General features: G+C 35.9%; 1 protein-coding gene across 1 annotated transcript; it reads right to left on the bottom strand.

Annotated features, from left to right (window-relative positions):
- Positions 1-2: 2 nt before the first annotated feature.
- LOC137405482 (large ribosomal subunit protein bL19m-like) lies at positions 3-21,133 on the bottom strand. Its single transcript, XM_068091760.1, has 8 exons — positions 21,120-21,133; positions 18,323-18,419; positions 17,788-17,944; positions 13,915-14,039; positions 12,661-12,845; positions 9,618-9,755; positions 8,128-8,265; positions 3-368 (listed from the first exon to the last, which is right to left on the bottom strand). Exons 2-8 carry the CDS (start codon positions 18,393-18,395, stop codon positions 213-215), a joined length of 972 nt encoding a protein of 323 aa, XP_067947861.1. The 5' UTR covers positions 18,396-18,419; positions 21,120-21,133; the 3' UTR covers positions 3-212.
- Positions 21,134-22,111: the final 978 nt, after the last annotated feature.

Below are 22,111 nucleotides of genomic sequence, written 5' to 3'. Positions count from 1 at the left end.
TGTATTGTTCTATTTTGATCCATACAGACTACACAAAACCTGCAGAAATAGTAACTTTCTCATGTTTGCCATTATAATCAGGTAAACGTAAAAAAATAGTGCAATCGATAAAATGTGATGTTGAAAGGTCATTTCAAAAGGCACATTAGTATAACATTCGTATCAAATGCGCTACAATGTTTAAAAGTATTCATGAAGAATGATCACTTGGTTTAAATAGTCTCCTGTTTGTGATGCACTCTCAGCCTATCAGCACGTATGTTTTCTAACTTCTTATGTTCTCTAATAAAGTGAATATAGGCTTCATCCTGGTCTTCCAAACAAACTGACTCCCGATACATTTTCATTAGGTCATATTTCTCCCAGGGCTACAAAAAAGAGCATCTGTCTATGCAACAAAAATCAGAATTTAAAAGGACATTATGACCAATTTTTTATAGTAGATCATTCAGGTGTTTTAAGCTATTAGAACTAAATGTGTGCAACGAAACTTGTACACACACTTGATGATTGACATACGAGTTGATTGACATACGAGTTGATTGAAATATGAGATGATTGACATACGAGTTGATTGACATATGGGATGATTGACATATGAGATGATTGACATACGAGTTGATTGAAATATGAGATGGTTGACATACGAGTTGATTGACATACGGGTTGATCGACATGCAAGATAAGATAGTTGACATATGAGATGATTGACATACGAATTGATCAACATGCGAGATGGTTGACATACGGGTTGATCAACATGCGAGTTGATTGACATACGAGTTGATCGGCATGCAAGTTGATTGACATACGAGTTGATTGACATGCAAGATAAGATAGTTGACATACGAGATGATTGACATACGAATTGATCGACATGCGAGATGGTTGACATACGAGTTGATTGACATGCGAGATGATCGACGTACAAGCTGATTGACATGCGAGATGGTTGACATACGAGTTGATTGACATACGAGTTGATTGACATGCAAGATAAGATAGTTGACATACGAGATGATTGACATACGAATTGATCGACATGCGAGATGGTTGACATACGAGTTGATCGACATACGAGATGGTTGACATGCGAGTTGATTGACATACGAGATGGTCGACATACGAGTTGATTGACATACGAGATGGTCGACATACGAGTTGATTGACATACTACTTGAATCATGGAACAAACGATACTTGTATCTCAGAGTTTGTATTACCCTAGGACACTTATATTTCGCTAGTATTTAGTTTCGTGAGTACCACACAGAGTAAAATTTCGCTGCAACTTAATTTCGCGAATCTGAGGAGTGCGAAAATATAGTGATGTGAAAATAAATGCAGTAGAACAAACATAGTTAGATTTCTCAGGTCCAGTTCACTAGTAAAAAAATTTTTCAATTTGGGACTAGTTTGTATTTGTGAACCATGGGTAGAAATGTGTGGGTGAGATCGACAATGCAACTTGATCGCTTGCTGCTATTTGTTTCATGGACTAGCAATGACGTCTAGGTCCTTGCCCTTGCTGCCGTGACTGATGTGGCACCAATATTATATGTATCTCAAGTATTTATAGCATGCGATGGCCATGGCTCAAGGTTCTTATTGTTTTTGGTTGGTAATAAAATTCATCGCTATAATAATTATTATTCAATTTTATGACTTTCCCTACCAGACTTTTATCCTCATCAGTTACAAATTCAGTGACTAAACTAATATCACCATCTTCCTCATTTGTCTTGGCTTTTCCACAGGCCCGTATTCCCTGGGGCGGCTGGCCAGCTGAGCCGCCCCAACTTTTTATGAATCTTTGGCGGCTAAGTATAGTCAAACTCGGAGAACTCGCCCTCGGATAAAATGTAAAATTTTATCACGAACACTTGGTTAACTCGAACGGATTAGTTTGGTCTGTTCCCACGTAATGATAAACTGCTTTAGATAACTCGACCTCAACATCATCAACTCGAACAGTTATTTGCCCAACGGCTACGGGATCGGTTTTTATCGCTGTAGAATATCACTTTATTCCAAGCCATAGAGATAAACGTTAACTTTTAATAGTTCTTGGGCGTCATTATTATCATGATCTGCAAAATATTTTTGTTACGACTTTTATAAAGGTTTGCAAAAGGTCAAGTTTTACCAAACATTCGTTTGGCAATGGCCCAACGAAAGAGTAAAAACCTTCGGATGAACTTAAAATAAAATCAGCCAAATTGATCTTTGTTAAAACGCTCAAAAGAAAAAAGATGTCTTTTTTCTGAGCGTTTCAACTGCAGTCAAGTTTAGCCTATTTTAATCTGAAAACGTCCTGGCAGTCACATCACCTAAAACAAACATATCTCAAATAATAGAAAAAATGTTTATACTTTCCGATAAAATCTTTTAAAACTTTACGTGAGATGCCCGGTTGAGGCCCTACATGAAATAAACCTGTTGAGGGGGCTGATACCGCCCCTCCAAACCCCCAGATGCTCATAACTACATGTAGTCGCCTAATATGAGCTGCCCCAATTTGCAACCAGGGAATACAGGCCTGCTTTTCCAAAAGAACTTGTTATCTCAATTTGCTTTGCCACACTGCTCAGTCGGCGTATTAACTATTGAGTTTAGCAGAAAATGCCCAATGAGCCCAACCACACACAAAGTTTACCTGCATTTCTAATATGACGATTTTATTGTGGATAATGAATAAAGCTATTTAATTTCGCGTTTTCGCTCGTTCGTTATGATAGTTTAGTTTCGCTCATGAAATTTTCGCGAGATAAATGACTCCGCGAAAATGCGAAAGTTAGATGACGCAAATTCATAAGTGTCCTAGGGTATATATTATTGTATTGTATTTATATTTGATTAAACGATAACTTTCAGCTATGCAATATAACTTGAAATGGAAGTTTTCCTTCCATAGCTCCCATGAATAAACACAGTAACTCGCTTTAAAAAACTTTTCATAAGACTTAAGTAATGAAATAGCATGTGGAGTTCTTAAAATTTAAAACGCAGTGTATTAATCACTCCTTATTTATTTCACTACACTATTAAATTACAATATAGGTTTTACATGTAGATTTATAGAATCAGTCTCACCTTGTAATTCTAAGACCCAACCTATTGATTTGCCAGAACTTACTAACTGTAGGTTTCATAAACTAGTATCATGTGTCAATGCTATAATTTTTGAGAGTAACTTTACTAAATGACTCTTATGAATTAAATAACCTCCAATAGTTGATACAACATAAGCAGCACATCAATTGGACAGTAATTATAGCTAGAGTAAAAAGCATATTGCGTGACCACATGCTTAATAGTATATTTTGTGCTGTACAATATTGGGCTATAAAAAATGCAGATTTCTGAGCTTTTCTATCAATAAGCATATGTTACACGCTATTAGATTTTAGCCGAATCTGCGCCAACCATTTTACAATAGTTTCCATTTGGTTGAGATAGTCATATTAGATAATAACCAGCGTTTGCAGTCCAGCATTCAGCTTCAACTGAACCACAATGAAGGAAACTTTCGTGCCAAATGCTAGGATCAGTGATGGCTTACTAACACATCGCTATCAGAGTAGGCCGATCGAGTGATCACAGCTTCTTTAAAAGTTGACTTGCAACAAAATTCACATTACATTTATTTGATGTGAAAAGATTCACCATGTCTTACTCTGTTGTGCTGTAGGTGCAAAATATGTGGGAATGTGATTACAAGCTCTTAAAAGCTCAAAAATGAACAGTTAATCGCAGCCACACGAGACCGCCGTAGTTTGGATTCTCTTTCCAAAATGGCTCAAATATGACGTAGCTGTGTTAGATGGTTTCTGATTGCACTTTCATGCAACCTTATTCGTCGAAATATTTCACAAATATACTTCACGCATTCAATAAAACCATGTCTATTGTTCTTACGCGTCTATTTTATCGCCATTTTAATGCTGTCACTTTTAGCAGTGATATCTTATAACTTACCGTAAAAATTTGTTTAATTTTGAAGGAGTACATATCATTGTCTGAGAATCATGACGAGCCTGTTGGTCATTTGTGATAATCGAAAAGTGCTACAGAAATTATATGCGAAGTATTGGGTCACATGATCAGATTACGACTTGCCGATTAGACCAAACCGAAACAAAACTGTAAAATAGCGAGCATCTATATTTGATACAGGGTCTTCGGTAAAACCAGAAGTGTTTGTCATAAACTAGTGCTACGATAAGTTTTATATTGAGCTTTTTATTGCCCTTTCAATTCACGGGAGAACATCACATGACAAGACGATAACCAAATTTCATGACTACGTCCGAGAAATAAAGAGATTCCAATCTACGGCGGCTTTTCATTTTTGAGCTTTAAAGATCTTGTAATCACATTTCCACATATTTGGCATTTACAACACAGCAGAGTAAGACATGGTGAATCTTTTGATACCAAATAACTGTAATGTGAATTTTATTGCAAGTCAACCTTTAAGCTTAATAATAAACCAGTAGTTGCTGCCAAATGACTGCGGATATATTGTTAATGAGACTTACCAGTTGCGTATCTAATATCACATATCTAATATCCACATATCTAACATCACTTATCTAATATCACATATCTCATATCCACATAACTAATATCACATATCAAATATCACAAATCTAATATCCACATATCTAATATCACATATCTAATATCACATCTAATATCACATATCTAATATCACATATAATATCACATATCTAATATCCACATATCTAATATCACACATCTAATATCACATATCTAATAGCCCATATCTAATATCCACATATCTAATATCCCATATCTAATATCACATATCTAATATCACATACCTAATATCCACATATCTAATATCCACATATCTAACATTACATATCTAATATCCACATATCTAATATCCACATATCTAATATCCACATATCTAATATCACATATCTAATATCACATATCTAATATCACATATCTGATATCCCATATCAAATATCCCATATCTAATATCCCATATCTAATATCCACATATCTAACATCACATATCTAATATCCACATATCTAATATCCACATATCTAATATCACATATCTAATATCACATATCTAATATCACATAACTAATATCCCATATCTAATATCCACATATCTAATATCACATATCTAATATCACATATCTGATATCCCATATCAAATATCCCATATCTAATATCACATATCTAATATCCACATATCTAACATCACATATCTAATATCCACATATCTAATATCCACATATCTAATATCACATATCTAATATCACATATCTAATATCACATATCTAATATCACATATCTAATATCCCATATCTAATATCACATATCTAATATCCCATATCTAATATCACATATCTAATATCATATATCTAATATCACATATCTAATATCACATATCTAATATAACATATCTAATATCCCATATCTAAAATCCCATATTTAATACCACATATCTAATATCACATATCCAATATACCATATTTAATATTACATATCTAATACCACATACCAGTATGCACACTCCGGATACAATTACCCTGATGTACGGTTTTTCACCTTACAAAGTGAAACGGGATGATTTATCACCTCATCATACAAATCTTGTTTCACCCTACGAATTTAACAAATTTGGCAGCCGGTGATGTGCTCATTATGTACGTCAAAATAACGAAGCCACCGGAATGCTGTTAGCCGAAAATAGTTTTACAACGCCTAAAAGAGATTTGATGACCGATCTCTATCAGTTCAGCAATTCTCGTGTGTAAAACGGTAATATTTTCCCTTTAAAACCAGTAAAAATGTTGGAGTTGAGATTCCTTCAAACAGAAGGTCAGTGGTCAGACAACTTCCCTTAAACTGCTAACAAAAATCCCCTTCAATGCAAATATGGCATCGTTCGGGTTTTCTTGCCAAATTAGGTAGAAAAAGATTTTAATCAGGTCCACTAGCAGTTATAGTGAAAGCGAAGACAGAAACTGACAGGTCCACTAGCAGTTATAGTGAAAGCGAAGACAGAAACTGACAGGTCCACTAGCAGTTATAGTGAAAGCGAAGACAGAAACTGACAAGTGATCAAAACTTAGTAATAAAAAATTGAAATTCAGTAAAATAGTTGAAAATACATACTAAAACATAGCTGTGTGTTTAGTAAACTAAATTTATTTGAGGTTAATTCAAAGTTTATGTGATACGTTATGTTATCTGTCCTGAAGGTCCGAACTCCCTACAGTACGTACCGCACATGGTACATTTTATTGCAGATCATAACCACTAAATACAATAAAGTTACTGTAAGCAACTATGGTTACTAAGGTTAACATACTATTTTGTTACTCATTTTTAATATGTACGGCACTCATACAAAATTTTGACGATTGTTACCAGGGGATGTTTGCATTATATACACTAATTACTATGGTTTCTATACCTTACGCAAGATTTTTTCACTGTGGGATGCCAATCACAATCGTCTCCTGAGGGTACACTGTATCTAGTATCACATATCTAATATCACATATCTGGTATCACTTAGCATGTATTTAATATCCACACATTGCTAGGGTTATCATTGACAGGGTGCATATAGATAAAAGACCAAGTTTAATGTGGTATGACGAGGTTGAACCAGCTCAGGCCTCAGTTCAAACCAATATATAGTGAAACCTTGGTTCTCGAACGCTTCAGTTCTCGACCAACTCAGTTTTCGACCAAAGATTTTGAGATTTGTTCGTCTCGGATCTCAAACATAAATTCAATCTCAACCAAACTGGAGCATGCGTATTGGAATTGGAACAGCTCTGGAAACAGCATGGAAACATTTGTAACAAACGGAGACGCAATTTACCCTTCATAAATTCTTTACAAAAAGAGAGGAACTATTTGGGACAACATCTCCTCTACCGAAAAAATTTGCTAGGGAGATAACTCCTCCAGACGAGTTATCCTAAATTGTTTTGGAGGAGGATCCTCCATCAATGATGTGAAGCAAACGTGCCATTGCTGTTTATATTTTCCTTTTCTTACGATTTTTGATGTAACTGATCTGCTGTATTTTCGTGCTGTATCGTTATCAATTTCTGCAACTATTGTTGTATCTTAACCTTTAATGTTTTGGATATTTTAAAAGCAAAACATACAAAATGTTTACTTTTGTTTTCTTTTTTCATCATCATAAATAGAAAACCTTCTATTAAAATTAAATAAGTAAGTAATGGCATGCTTCTGTCATGTAGTGACAATGCTTGGTAGTGTTTTCATGTTCTAGTAGAAAAACACCGCCAGGACTAGATTTTTAAAAGCTACGTTGAATGGTCCTAACACTTATCAACACTTCTGGAACTGTCAGATTAACCCAAAAGGATGCACTCTGCAACACGTCCAATCTGACAGAGCCAGGTAGCCATTTCACTTGTCCAATGTGCGAAGGACAGAGGTGGATCTTTAATGTGCCCACATAGTCAGTGTGGTACACGGGGCCTCCAAGTTAAGGTCTAGATCCGAAAGACCCAGCAATTTAGGTTTGAAAGCTTGATGAGAGCTTTTTGTCAGATTGGCATTAAGCAGGGCTCGAACCACCAACCCCATGGTTGATAGTCAAAGATGCTTCCACTAGGCCAGCCTGACACCCTATTAAAATTAAACACACTCTATATATACCCATTTTTATTTATAGTATGCAGTATACAGTAGTTTATGGCGTAAAATGTTGAAAAAAAAACTTTACCAAAGATGTTTTCTTGCCTTGGAACAGATTAAAATTTACATACATATACTCTAATGGTAAAATTTGTTTGGAATCTCGAACAACTCGGTTTTCGAACAACCTTCTTGCTATCACATAACAACACTGTACTTGCCTCTGATTACTCATACTGAGACTAGTTGAAATCGACTGAGACCAGATTTACCACAAAATTCACAAAGATCCGGCATTCACTCGCGACCATTTTAATTCCACGAATTCATTACCGGTGATGTGGCATCTAATAAAATTTTCCTACTCAGTAAAAAAAAGCCAAGATAGATAGAACACCATCTCGTTCAGCTGATATCAATATCGCATAGCTGAGTGTTATGCTCTAGGTTGATTACCTTTGTATTCTGTTTATGATATGTTCGCTTCATCCTCTTTTCTGAGGTTTCACCGATAATGCTGCCGATGTCAACACCTTTGAGTTTGTTTATATGTAGCTCCCATTTCACCCTCCACGGTCGAGGGTTTAGCAGCACCTGTAGTAAATAACATCGACCTTGATTTAACTGCATATTTATGTGGCTGTAATTATTTAACATTTGATGCTAATCGCGTTGTAGCAGTGGCATAGTTAAAGCATTTTTAAAGATGACAGACAACTTAATTTTAACCAGGGATAACTTGCTCACGGGATAATTTACAATCATTCAGTATGATTATTATGTACAAGAGGAAGAATGGGTCAATGACAGGAACAAAATATTGTAGCTACAAGTACACAGCTAACTATCAATTATGCTAAAAATATGTTTTGCTACGGGCATTGCAGTCATTTGCTTTTGCAAAACTATCTCTGGCTAGTACAGTAGTGGTAGAACTTTATCTATGGCTAGTACAGTAGTGGTAGAACTTTATCTATGGCTAGTACAGCAGTGGTAGAACTTTATCTATGGCTAGTACAGCAGTGGTAGAACTTTATCTATGGCTAGTACAGTAGTGGTAGAACTTTATCTATGGCTAGTACAGTAGTGGTAGAACTTTATCTATGGCTAGTACAGTAGTGGTAGAATTTTATCTATGGCTAGTACAGTAGTGGTAGAACTTTATCTATGGCTAGTACAGCAGTGGTAGAACTTTATCTATGGCTAGTACAGTAGTGGTAGAACTTTATCTATGGCTAGTACAGTAGTGGTAGAACTTTATCTATGGCTAGTACAGCAGTGGTAGAACTTTATCTATGGCTAGTACAGTAGTGGTAGAACTTTATCTATGGCTAGTACAGCAGTGGTAGAACTTTATCTATGGCTAGTACAGTAGTGGTAGAATTTTATCTATGGCTAGTACAGTAGTGGTAGAACTTTATCTATGGCTAGTACAGCAGTGGTAGAACTTTATCTATGGCTAGTACAGCAGTGGTAGAACTTTATCTATGGCTAGTACAGTAGTGGTAGAACTTTATCTATGGCTAGTACAGTAGTGGTAGAACTTTATCTATGGCTAGTACAGCAGTGGTAGAAATAGTGTCTAATCAGATAGGCATAAGAGGTTGGGCTCTTAGGATTTTGAAACCAGATATGTTTGGTAACATGTAGGAAGGCACAGAGCATATGAGTGTGAAGCTTGGAAGGAGTTGGGCAAAAACTTTGGAAATTCATGGCATTTATGCGGACTTAGAGACACACACTAACAGACTAATGACGATATTAAATAACGCATAAACAGTGCAAAAATGGAATATGGCTTAGAAATTAGGCCACGAAACACAAAGCTGAATGTGTTTCATATATAAATGGAAATACCGAAGTTGTTACAAGTAAAGGTTTGTAAAAATCCTTTCAAATAGATGACCCTAATTCTGTTCTAATTCTAATGGCTGTTCTGATCTTGCCTTAGTGGAGTTGATCGGTACAGGAGCACCCTTGGGGTGAGGTGTAACCTCAATATCAAATGGAACTGTGCTATAGATGTCAGGCGCATCTCGTAGGTATGATAGGTCATCATCGAGTCTTTTTTCTAACTTTAAAACCTGAAGACAAGAAAACTATATGCCAAAACTGTCATCAATCACTTGAAAATGTGAATCATTATAAAGAGGAGTAAATTATCAGCTAATATTGAGTTTTATAATTGGCAAATATTGATTTTTGCAAAAAGCTGCATCCCCTTTCCCACTGCAATATATAGTTCAACCTTGACATAGAAGGTTTATGCATTTCGATATTTACTTTAAATGTTAAAATGGTTGTGTTAAAACAAATATTCTTATAGGAATACGTTGTACTTAGTTTAATTTGTTCCAGAGCTCCAAATGCAATGGTAACCACTTCAAAGAAATGGGCATCAAATTAAAATGCATAAATATAAAAACTAGATGTAAAAAAAAATTTATTTAAGTAATAATCAGCAAAAAGAAGTTTTTATTGTTATTTAAAATTAGAAAAATATGTAGAGAAGCGTAGATAAGGCAATACTACATACTACATAGATTCGGTGATAAAGGTAGCAATAGAAATATGTGGCTTAACTTGCTATGAGTTAACAAGAGCTCAACTTGCTATAAGTTAACAAGAGTTTAACTTGCTATAAGTTAACAAGAGCTCAACTTGCTATAAGTTAACAAGAGTTTAACTTGCTATAAGTTAACAAGAGCGTAACTTGCTATAAGTTAACAAGAGCTCAACTTGCTATAAGTTAACAAGAGCTCAACTTGCTATAAGTTAACAAGAGCTCAACTTGCTATAAGTTAACAAGAGCTCAACTTGCTATAAGTTAACAAGAGTTTAACTTGCTATAAGTTAACAAGAGCTCAACTTGCTGTTATTGATATGATTCATACTTCGACACTTTAACTAATATGATTGAAATACAAGTTCATATTCACTTGAACAAAAAAATTATAAAATATGCAACTTATTTTTATTTTTTGTACTGTTACTTCCAATACTTCAATGTTTACAAAAATTTCGTAGTACAAATAACGTAAATATGACGCTCCTATAACGTAAATTCCAGATAATGCAAAAAATTTATGTGAGGTCTATGCTTCCTATTACATAAAAAATTCCATATAACGTAATGTTTCAAGTCGGGCGAGTTCTCTAATTCGATTGTTAGTTAATTAACTCTAATTAATATTAGTCTATCTCGCCGCATTTGCGGAAAAAGAATGACGTGCGCATAGCGTTATATCTATTATACATGCAACTTTCACAATATTCTAGTTCGTCGTAATAGATAGTCAAATGTGCCGACAAAACAGAGAATAGGATAGCTGCGCAGTTTTTCATAAATACTTAAAGCACATAAATTACATAATTTTTTTATTGTATATTTTAATACATCAGAGTCTTGGCTTTCGAATGAGCTACTGTTTGCCATGGTGAGACAGACATTGGTTGGTGTTTATAGGATTTCCCCAGAGCTCTACCGCAAAAAAGTTTACTGGCATAGTCTCGAAAATTGTGACGTCACAATTCTCATATTCGTTGTTGTGTGCTCTTACCGCTTATTTATCAACTACGATAATGACGCTAGTGGCAGGCGAAGGTAGCACAAATGAAGATGACAAAGGAGTCAGTGTCATTAGTTCTCCATGTACATATTATTGTTATGATAAGTACCTCAGACTCCAAGAACCATACTATATTTTCCCCGATGATATTATGCACTAGCTCTTTATTTTTAATGTGATGTTGAGGTTGACGACTGAGACTAATTAATTTCAAGCATTGCGTGATCTCACGAAAGTGTGATTGACATTTAGTCCTAGGGCCACGCAACAGCAGGTCATAATTTAATCGATGTGATTTCATTACCTTTATCAACGACAGTACATTTATTGAAGCATAACTAATTAACCCAGAACATGTGTTTGTATTGGTCAGCGTTAGCACGATCGCGGGCATTGTTGACTATCTAGAATCTTAGTTTATTATTAGCGCTCTTCGGGTTTAACAGCACCGATTGTCACAGAAAAACGCAGCCTCAATGGCAGCGAAAGGGATCGACGACCTAAGGCTAAATGAGAATTATGACATCACATTTTGAGTACCTAAACCAAGTGTCTTTTTTGCAGGACGGACTTTTGACACCCCGTTTTTCATAGTTCTATTATTCTTTGTGTATTGAATATAGGCTCATTCGAAAGCCAAGACTCTGATGTGTTGAAATAAATAATAAAAAGATTATGTAATTTATGTGCTTTAAAGGCGATCGAGTGGTGCAGGTGTTGCAGCCTCGGTCTACCAATCTGAATGTCACAAGTTGGAGTATCGTCGAAAGTTCTCTTTTATCCTAACCTTGACCCATGGATACAGATCGACAACGAACAGGTAGATCTGTTTTCTATTAAACAAAGATTTTGTTATTTTGCTTTATTGTAGGCGTATAAAATATTTGTTATTAGTTTTACTTTGCAGAATAGACTTTATGGTTTAGAAAAAAATGATGTGTCCATCAACTTATTGTAAAATCCTCACAATCGTGGTCTATAAAACCAGTGAAATTGATCATAAAAAGGAGAAAGTTGTTGATGCAAACTAATAATACTGCAGTTATGGTACAGCCAGCAAATTTAAGTAGTCAAGTCAAGTTTCCTTTTTGCACGGCCAAAGAGGTGAGTTAGTAAAAATCTTGGAATGGATTATGCAATTTACATGTATTTTACCGTTCTTACAAAGTAAATTCCCAATAGCGTAAATGTTCCTGGAATGGATTATTTATGTTGTAGGAGCCCCTACTGTATATGAGAATTACTTCGTATGTCAAGCAGACTTGCGGTCATACTTTATGTTGTATGCTGAAAAACTCATATGTAGAGATAGTCATAGGTCGATGTTTGACTGCGTTACTACTATAGAATTGTGAAGAAAACAATGCATTTCTCAACATTCATTGGATATAAGGATGAAATGGAAAACCAATGAAAGTACCTCTATCTTCTTGATGGTCGGGTTATACAATTCGTACATAATTTCTATGCCTTGCTTGTCAATGACATTTCTAAGGGTAAAATTGTGTCGCAATCCGTAACTATTGCGCTGAATACAAATTCCAACGAAGCGTGATTCGCCGCCATCAGCATAGGGGTCAGAGAGAGTGGTAGCCATGAGGGTGCCTGAGGAAAGAAGAATATACATTAAATGTCTAGCGTTGTATGATAGTGCCCCTAGATATCGAGTTGCTGCAGAAAACGCTGCCAAGCTGATGTAATATTGTACTAGCCTCTCATCAAAAAATTAGATTTTAACTTTTATTTGGTCTTCACCGAAATGCTTACAAAAACATATTTTAAATAATGAGTTGTTTAGCGCGATATTGCGATAGCTAAACACTAAATTTGATCTCATATGCAACAGATGATTGCAGCAGAACATAAACCAGAATCAATAGCGTCAATGCAGCTGGTACTTAAATTATATTATTATTAGCCTATATATAATATGGAAGAGTTGCCAACAAAAAATTAGTGATACGTAATAATAATCAATAAATAATTGTATTAAATTAACATTCCTATTAAATTAACAACTTGAAAGGCATAAAAAGTAATGGCAATTGATGAATGAAATGATCAAACCTAGTTTACTTCTTTTTGCAATAGATAGTCTACAGTGTCTATGGCTTATCGGTAAATAGATAGTCTACAGTGTCTATGGCTCATCGGTAAATAGATAGTCTACTGTGTCTATGGCTCATCGGTAAATAGATAGTCTACCGTGTCTATGGCTCATCGGTAAATAGATAGTCTACAGTGTCTATGGCTCATCGGTAAATAGATAGTCTACGGTGTCTATGGTTCATCGATAAATAGAAAGTCTACCGTGTCTATGGCTCATCGGTAAATAGATAGTCTACGGTGTCTATGGCTCATCGGTAAATAGATAGTCTAAGGTGTCTATGGCTCATCGGTAAATAGATAGTCTACGGTGTCTATGGCTCATCGGTAAATAGATAGTCTACGGCGTCTATGGCTCATTGGTAAATAAATAGTCTACTGTGTCTATGGCTCATCGGTAAAAAATCTACATTAGAGATTTGATAAAGGAAACCTATAATAATTATAAATGCATGTGAAAAATCGGCACCAAATACATAACAATATCTGAACATGTAAGTTCCTAAATTTGAGGTGAACCTGTTTTGGTGCAGCACCCAGTCAGTCAGTTCATGCCGAATATACTTACCAACATAAAACTCTGGAATTTCTAGACTTGCTCTCCGTTTAATCATATCCTCACGTTCCAATACTTCTCTGACGGCATCTCTGTGTTCTGGTTCCAAAGGAGGCATGAACTCTGGGTGCATATATCTATGTTCAACAGAACGATAGGATAAGTTCTTTCATCACTTAATCATACTTGGTGTTCAAATTTGGAAACAACAACAAACAAAATAAAATATACATAACTAGCTGCATTACCCGTGTTCGGGAACAGATTTACGTAAAGCAATAGTTTTATTGAGAGTTGTCTTTCATACTGTAAAACAACTCCAAATATGCATTCTACTGAATTTTTTGTGCTGATCTGACTGCATACACATATGCAGTTGTACATGTCAATAATGTTGGAGAGACCAATGAAAATATGCAATGTGTTTTACAGCTAGTCTACAATGCATCAGTCTTGAACCACTCAAATCGGAATTGTCCTAATTTTGTACACAGAACTGATAATGAAATTGACATTGCTAGGCAAACTGACGTTCTTCAAACTGGCAGTATTGAAAAGTTTTACATACTTTAAGAAATTCTAGAAAATATTTTGCTATTGCACTGCTTAGCTATCGCCAGCATTTATTGAATTGAGACTTCTGCATGCTTGAAACACTAATCATGACTCACCAGTTCTTCGTCTATAGCCTGTGTTTTGACATGGTATATACAAACTGTGCAGCAGTAATGCGTTTGTTGATAAAATTTATTATCAAAAAAATCTACCACATAAACTACATATATGGCCTCTCGCCTTTCCAACGTAAGGCATTACATCTGGGGCAGTTTTGGACATTCGTCCCATAAAAAAATTCAACCCTATACTGTGTTGCAGGACTGTAGTCAAGTGTGAAGTTTTCTGTCCATACACGGCACCTGGTAGCAGCTTTTGTAGCTAGTGCATCATGTCTTGTCGCCGCTGCATCTGCTCAGAGGTTTATGCACGTCTGGCCGATGTAGCGACTGCTCTGAGCCGTTTGAGTTGCTGCTGGGGTTGGTTCAGTAGTTTCTGCACTTCTAGCAGCTGCAGCATCTATTCTGGCCCACTCTCGATGTACCTGTGTTTGTTCGGCGGTTTCTGCTCTTCTAGCAACTGCAGTAGCAGTTCCGTTTCGTTGTGGGCGTAGCTGTGTTTGCTTTGCAGTTTCTGCTCATCTAGCTGCTGCTTTGCGAATTCGGTCTCTTTTTCTATGGGAATCAATCTGTTCTTGCGTTTGAGCAGTAGGCTTTTTGGAAGGCATTGTACTGCTTCAAGCATTTCTAAAATTGAATGAGATGGTTTGCTTTTTTGTAATATACGCTGTTCGCTTTCTTCTCACCGTCGCCTATCGCCAGGCTCGGAGTGCCCGTGCAAGTTCTGTAGTAGCTGTAGTTCTGTAGTACTCGTAGCTGAAAAAAAAAGTAAAAGTAACTCAGCTGCGGAAGGAAATGAACATGTTTATTATCACAAACAGTGGCAAATCCAAAGTTTTCAACCCTTTCACTGAAGTAGACTCACTCATGCATTTTTTATGGTCGACCGCCATAGACACATTTTTGTGACTTTCCCAGCAATTGCTAGTAACTGAATTTTATTATTCGTTGATAACATAACCAACGATCTTTAAGACTTGTATGGAGTGACAGTGTTGTCCAAAGAGTTCTCTATAAAATTTAATTTTAAATCTTTGTTTGAGAATTTCCAACTTAACCACTTCGGGTGCATGCGCCGCTATAGCGGCTTCGAGTATATTCTTCTCATGTTCATCAGCCAGTTTTTAGGCTTTGCGTAGTTGCATTACTCATCCATCTATATTTAGAGCCTGCTTACAGTTACACTATATCTACAAAGCTAAGCATGACCTTCAGACATGTTTGCAGACATTGGACTGGTCAAACAGCTATGGTCAAATGAAAGAATTTCGAGTAATTTGAGTTCAAAGTTCAACATCTCGATCAGTTAGTAACAACGCGTAGTAGCTAGTAGTTGATGCGTATAGGCTTCAATTCAACGATAGAAATGGCAGACTTCCAGTAGAGTGGTGACGAAGATAGGTTAACAGCTATGGAAGAGACTGTAGATTGCATTGTATACACAGTATAATGTTTTAATTGTTTGTTATTATATATACTTTTATACATTTTCATGCTACCCTTATTAGTCAAATATGTTCGTAGAACACGAATTTTAATAAAACTGCTATTTCATGCTACTTTTAATATTTATTATTTTCAATTGTTGAAATAAGATAATACGATCAGATGCAGAATTTTCTCTGCTTTCCAAAAAGTATAGGTGTTCTATGTAAAAATGTGAGTGCTGCTACGGTTAAAATGACATTTTGTTGACCCATGTCATAATCTGTAGAGCATCATGATTTAATCGTACCTGAACACGAAATTGGATTATGTAATTGTACCCGAAGTGGTTAAAAGCAACCATTTTTGTGTAAGTTTTGAAAATGCCAGAGTTAGAAAACAATTACTTATGTTGATGACATAGCCGATTCAAATTTGTGTGATTACACATATAATTAAAATAGCAATAACATAGTAAATAGCAATAACATACAACAATACTAACCTTTTTGATGTAGAAATTTAGTAGGTAAAACGCAGTAGCAGTACCCGTGCAAGTTCTGTAGTAGCTGTAGTACTCGTGGCTGGAAAAAAATAAAAGTAACTCAGAAGGAAGTGAACATGTTTACTATCACAAACAGTGGCAAATCCAACGTTTTCAACCCTTTCACTGAAGTAGACTCATTTATGCGTTTTCTAAGGTCAACCGCCGTAGACACATTTTTGCGACTTTCCCAGCAATTGCTAGTAACTGAATTTTATTATTCGTTGATAACATAACCAACGATCTTTAGGACTTTTATGGTAGTGACAGTGTTGTCCTAAGATTTCTCTATAAAATTAGCCTAAAGTTTAATATTTTAATCTTTGTTTGGGGATTTCCAACTTAAAAACGAACATTTTTGTGTAATTGATCAAAGGCGTCCGAGTTAGAAAAAAAATAACTACTTATGTTGATGACATATAGCCGATTCAGATTTTTGTGATTACACAGATAAAACAAACATTCTAGATGGAGTTTCAAATTAAAAAAAAATATCATGAAGCATTATCGGCAAAATGGCTGGCAGTAGGCCGATAGCTAAATTTGTACATGGACGCAAGTGAAAGGGTTATGTATTGAAAGTGTGGCAATTCATAGACAATACAACATTGAATAAGAAACACTTACCTTTTCAATGTGGAAATTTAGTAGATGAGAATTGCGCTTTTCCAGTGGCCGCAAGAAACAAACGTTTACTCGACCTTCTCGGTACACGTTGGCAGTAAATATTAATTGCGTGTAAATTACTACGCGCTAACCGGACATGAAGTGTTTGTGTAGAACGATGATGATTAGGTTATGTATAATAGAGGCGTGTATTAACCGGCGATTCCCGTTAAAGCGCCCTAGATACCTAGTAGCGGGTAATAGTCCGAAAAGTACGGCACTCTATAAGGCGGACAATCAATCACACAGATACACAGATACACAGACAACGATTGCCGTTTATATAGTAGATTAAATTTGAAGGAAATGAAATGTCTTGCTTAACAACTCTGTAGATTTTATACAAATCTGCTCTCATAGCAAAGCATGAAGATGCTTGGAGGACACATATATGTAGATGCATAAAGTAAGATTACAGCAGACATAGAACTACTAAGGATGATAGTTCTTTGAGAAATGCACTTGAATAAGGTTCATCAAGGTTTGCAAAGCTCTCACAACCTCTCAGTAGAAGGGACATTGCATCCGATTTGATATCGAATAGTGACACAAACAGAAAGAACTATGAATCCATACTTGTACTTTTGTGCTGTAGCCCTCTCTTCTTCAGTGTATGGTCCAATAAATGGAGACTGTTCCTTAGCCGAGATCTTACTTGTACGGTAAGCGGCTAAAAGTTCCTTGGATAAAGCCTGTCGTTCATGCTGCTTCAGGTAGCCTCTAATACCCCTCACTGAAGCCGTAAGGTAACAAGGAAAACAACAGCTACATGTATAAGCCATGACTTCAGCAGTCACTAGGCAGACTTAATGTCACTTCCTTTGACAGATAGCAAATCTTATTCATAATTAATGTTAGCCTTTTCATGGTATTTAAAAGAATTTAAAAATCACATTTCTCCCAAGTTTGTAGCGATTTCTACATAATGATATTTTTTCAAGTTCAACACAAATTTCGGTCATTTATGTAAATCTTGTAAGATGATATAAAAATCTGGCCATTAGATGAAATCTATAAAGGCTGCAATGGTCCCCTATATAGTATCAACCATCACTTATCATAATCATTATTTAAAATAATGTACCAATGCAAGTTAACGCTGAGTACTTACCACATGACTTGGCTACTGTACACCTAGTGACCTTAGTTCCAATGATCACGGTCAAACCTTGTCGTAGTGCCATTATGAAGTACAGAGGAGAAAACCTCTAAAATATATTGAACATAATTGGATTAATTCCTATTAAAAGAATTAGCTTTAAAGCTCAACCTGCACTTCTATTCATATGCAGCTTATTTGTCATATTTGTTTGGATATTCAGTAATTGCAGTAAAATTGATGAGAAGATGAACACTTAATGCTCTAGTTAGATTTAGCCATTAGACTTTCTACATACAACTAGTGCCAGAGCTATCAAAATAGAACTGCTCATTTATGGTAGTTTAAACAGCTCAAACATTAATGACTTTACTGAGTTTACACCAAAGATAGGTTCAACCTCTTATAAACAAGCGCAATATGAAGAAAATATAAATTTTGTATTTCTGGTAAAGTTAAAGGTTGACTTGCAACAAAATTCACATTACAGTTATTTGGGATCAAAAGATTCACCATGTCTTACTCTGCTGTGTTGTAGGTCCAAAATATGTTGAAATGTGATTACAAGCTCTTAAAAGCTCAGAAACGAACAGCTAAAGAAAATGGCAGTCGGTTGGAATCCCTTTATTTTGAGGACGTACTCAACTCTGGTTATTGGTTTGGCACGTGATGTTATCACGTGCAATGAAATGCCAATAAAAGGTTCAATATAACACTTCTTGTAACACTAGTTTATGACAAACACTTCGGGTTTTACCGAAAAGCCCGTATCAATTAAAGATGCTCGCTACTTTACAATTTTGTTTCGGCTTAGTCTAATCATCTAGTCATAACCTGATCATGTGACCCATTTTTTCTGCCAAATGGCGCGAACAACTTCTGCAGCATTTTTCGACTATCACAGGTGACCAACAGGCTCCTCATGTTTATCGGAGGATGATATGGACCCCCTCGAGTTAAGGTTAAAAAATTAAACGAATCTTTAGACTAGGTTTTGAGATATCAGTGCTCAAGGTGACGGCATTACAATGATGATGAAATAGATGCGTAAGGACAATAGACATGATTTTGTTGAATGCGTGAAGTATATCTGTGAAAATATTTCGACGAAGTTGCATAAAAATGTAAACAGAAGCACACCGTGATCAACTATGTCACATTTGAGCCATTTCGAGAGGGATTCCAACCGTGATGGGATTTTCGTGATGGCTGCAATTAACTGTTCGTTTTTGAGCTTTTAAGAGCTTATAATCACATTTCCACATAATTTGAACTTACAGCACAGCAGAGTAAGACATGGTGAACCTTTTGATACCAAATAACTGAAATGTGAATTTTGTTGCAAGTCAACCTTTAAATTATCTTAACAATTAACTATTTTAAAGCTGCTAGATTGTGTTTGTATTTTCATAATATCTCTGAATGTCCAGCTACTAGTCATTCCTTTAGAAAAATTATTTCATGGTTTTTGTTATTAACTAGTAGGTTAAACATAGTAGATGATTGACTGATTAGTCATTCGAGTAAAAATTAACATTTGGTCCAGCAAGGCTCTTCCTTTATACAATGTAGCCCCTGACAGCAAGTAATTGTTGATATTTGAACACCTTAGTAACAACATGTTAACAGACAGAATGAAAATTTTAGGACTAAGCTCTAGATCAACCAGTCTTTCAATCAAGTGAAGCGCCTGGTATATCAGTCTAAAGTGCTAGCAGCTTAGTTGTATGGTGCTGAATGATTGACTGTCTATAGTGCGCAAACTGATTGATTGTCTATGGTGCGCAAACTGACAAGCTGTGAGCAGGTGTCGAGACATTTATAATCAATCATGGTTATTCCGTGGAAGGATAAGGTCCCTGATACTGAGAAATTGAGCAGAACAGAAATACTATCACTCATGGCCATCCTTATTCGAATGAATTTGAGATGGCTTTGGACATGCTGAGAGGACGTATCACAATCGCCTGCCCTGAAAACTATGATACTGTGGCGGACGCTGGGCCATGAACTTATTTCTGACATTATATTCTCATAGTATTCGCATATAATCACTCTTACATATTTTGCATTACTTTTTGTATATTGTTTCTGTCTCTATTATATGTTTATATCGCTAATACTTTTTAATGCTTATAGTTTGGCCGTAACTAAGCCAACATATTAGCAATCACATCAATTATCTTTCTTATACGGTTTCCGGTTTGGGTTCCATTATACGGTATGGGGGAAAATACATACATATAGGGAGCGTTCTCGCTAGGAGAGCCCAGTAGTCGTGGCTACGCCACTAATGGAATTCCTGCAAATAAAACGAACGAAACCATTCACACTTTTCTAGCACTTTAGATCGTGCCTGAGTAAAGGCCAGCAATCAGTGAAGGCCTAGATTGAAATTTTAAGGCATAATATTGAAGACTATGAATATAGGCCATACCAAGTGGCAACTGCTGGCAAGAAATAATGCAGACTAAAAATTTTTTGCATTAAATCAAAGGGAAAACAGTTATTGTCACACCGACAGACTGCAATAATGGGAATATAGTAAAAAAAATTAACGTAATAGTAGGTAACAGAATTTAAATACATGTATGTTCATTATGGTAAAATTAAATGTTATAACATGAACATGAACAAGAAAATCAATGTTATAACTCTTTTTACAAAATGGTAATTCGCTTTCAGGCGCACTAAACTGTATCACATTGCATCATCAAGTAGAGGTCAAAATGAATATCTTTGATTCTCAAAACCAAGAAAGACCTTAAACTATATCCAACCCTGCTTGGTTTGTAGCTGTCCAGCTCACCTAGTTGCTGCCCATCAAAAACAAGATGACCACACAACTTGGTGTTGAGCAAACGAGTTGGGCATACTCGCCAACTCTCACGCATTGGGCGTGAAACTCACGCAATCACCCCAAAGAAAAAATGAAAATGCGTGAAAAATGTGTGAGATTTTTGCCCCAATTTCCATAATTTTATATATACTATCATTGATACATCAATTGCCCCAAAACCAAATCTCACGCATTGCCCCACTCTTGGGTTGGCAGGCCTGGAGTTGGGGTAGAGCATGATTAATAATAAAGGATAAATCTGGTACAGTAAGATGTAAGAAAAGGTACTCATTTTTATCTCAGCATCCTCGAAACTAACTAACAATCATTTGGCTACTAACAATTTAAGACTACACAATACCTACTAGATATCTCAATAGATTCGTTAAAAAATATATGCGAACATGCTTCCGGGAGCTGCCGATGTTGCCTAAAGACGTAACTCTTGGACTCAAATGCCTGCGAGAGGCTGTTTTGCCGGAGCTGTTGGCAGCGGTGAATCATAACCATTTAAGTTCAAAAGAGCTTTCTGTCAGTAAGTAGAAAAAAGGATATCTGGTAGAGCATGTATCTAACAAGCTGCTGTTGCAATGACTCTCTAAATCTAGATAGTACTTCATTTACAAATCGCTGCTTGTTGCAATGTTGATCACCTAGCGTGCGTAGAGCTACTTGTACTAGTGAATTTTGCCAACTTTAGCGATACAAAAAGTGTAGCTCGCAATAATCCGTGTCTTTTAGGCCATTTTCGATCAGCATATCAAACTGATTATAAACTTGTCTGCTCAAGTGGGATAACACGGCCATGCGCACAACATCTAGGGTGACTGGAATAAGTAAGATACTAAATTAAGGGGCTAGATGTATTTACAAAGTTCGGTGTACAATTATATAATAGTTTTTAATAATAGATGATATATGTATATGAATGAAGGAGTACTAAATCACTCGACACCATAATT

This window comes from Watersipora subatra, chromosome 9 (genome assembly GCF_963576615.1).
Source record: "Watersipora subatra chromosome 9, tzWatSuba1.1, whole genome shotgun sequence".
NCBI classification, from domain to species: domain Eukaryota; kingdom Metazoa; phylum Bryozoa; class Gymnolaemata; order Cheilostomatida; family Watersiporidae; genus Watersipora; species Watersipora subatra.
The sequence above is the reverse complement of the archived record's forward strand: the minus strand, read 5'-3'. Positions and strand labels throughout refer to the sequence as shown.

What these genes read in the sequence shown, in the direction of transcription:
- LOC137405482 (XM_068091760.1), bottom strand. Translation starts at nt 18,395, where the DNA reads ATGGCACTACGACAAGGTTTGACCGTGATCATTGGAACTAAGGTCACT. An exon ending in GCTACAGCACAAAAGTACAA is followed by an intron (nt 14,040 to 17,787) that starts GTATGGATTCAT and finishes TGTTGAACATAG; the next exon opens with ATATATGCACCCAGAGTTCA. An exon ending in CGACCATCAAGAAGATAGAG is followed by an intron (nt 9,756 to 12,660) that starts GTACTTTCATTG and finishes TCTTGTCTTCAG; the next exon opens with GTTTTAAAGTTAGAAAAAAG.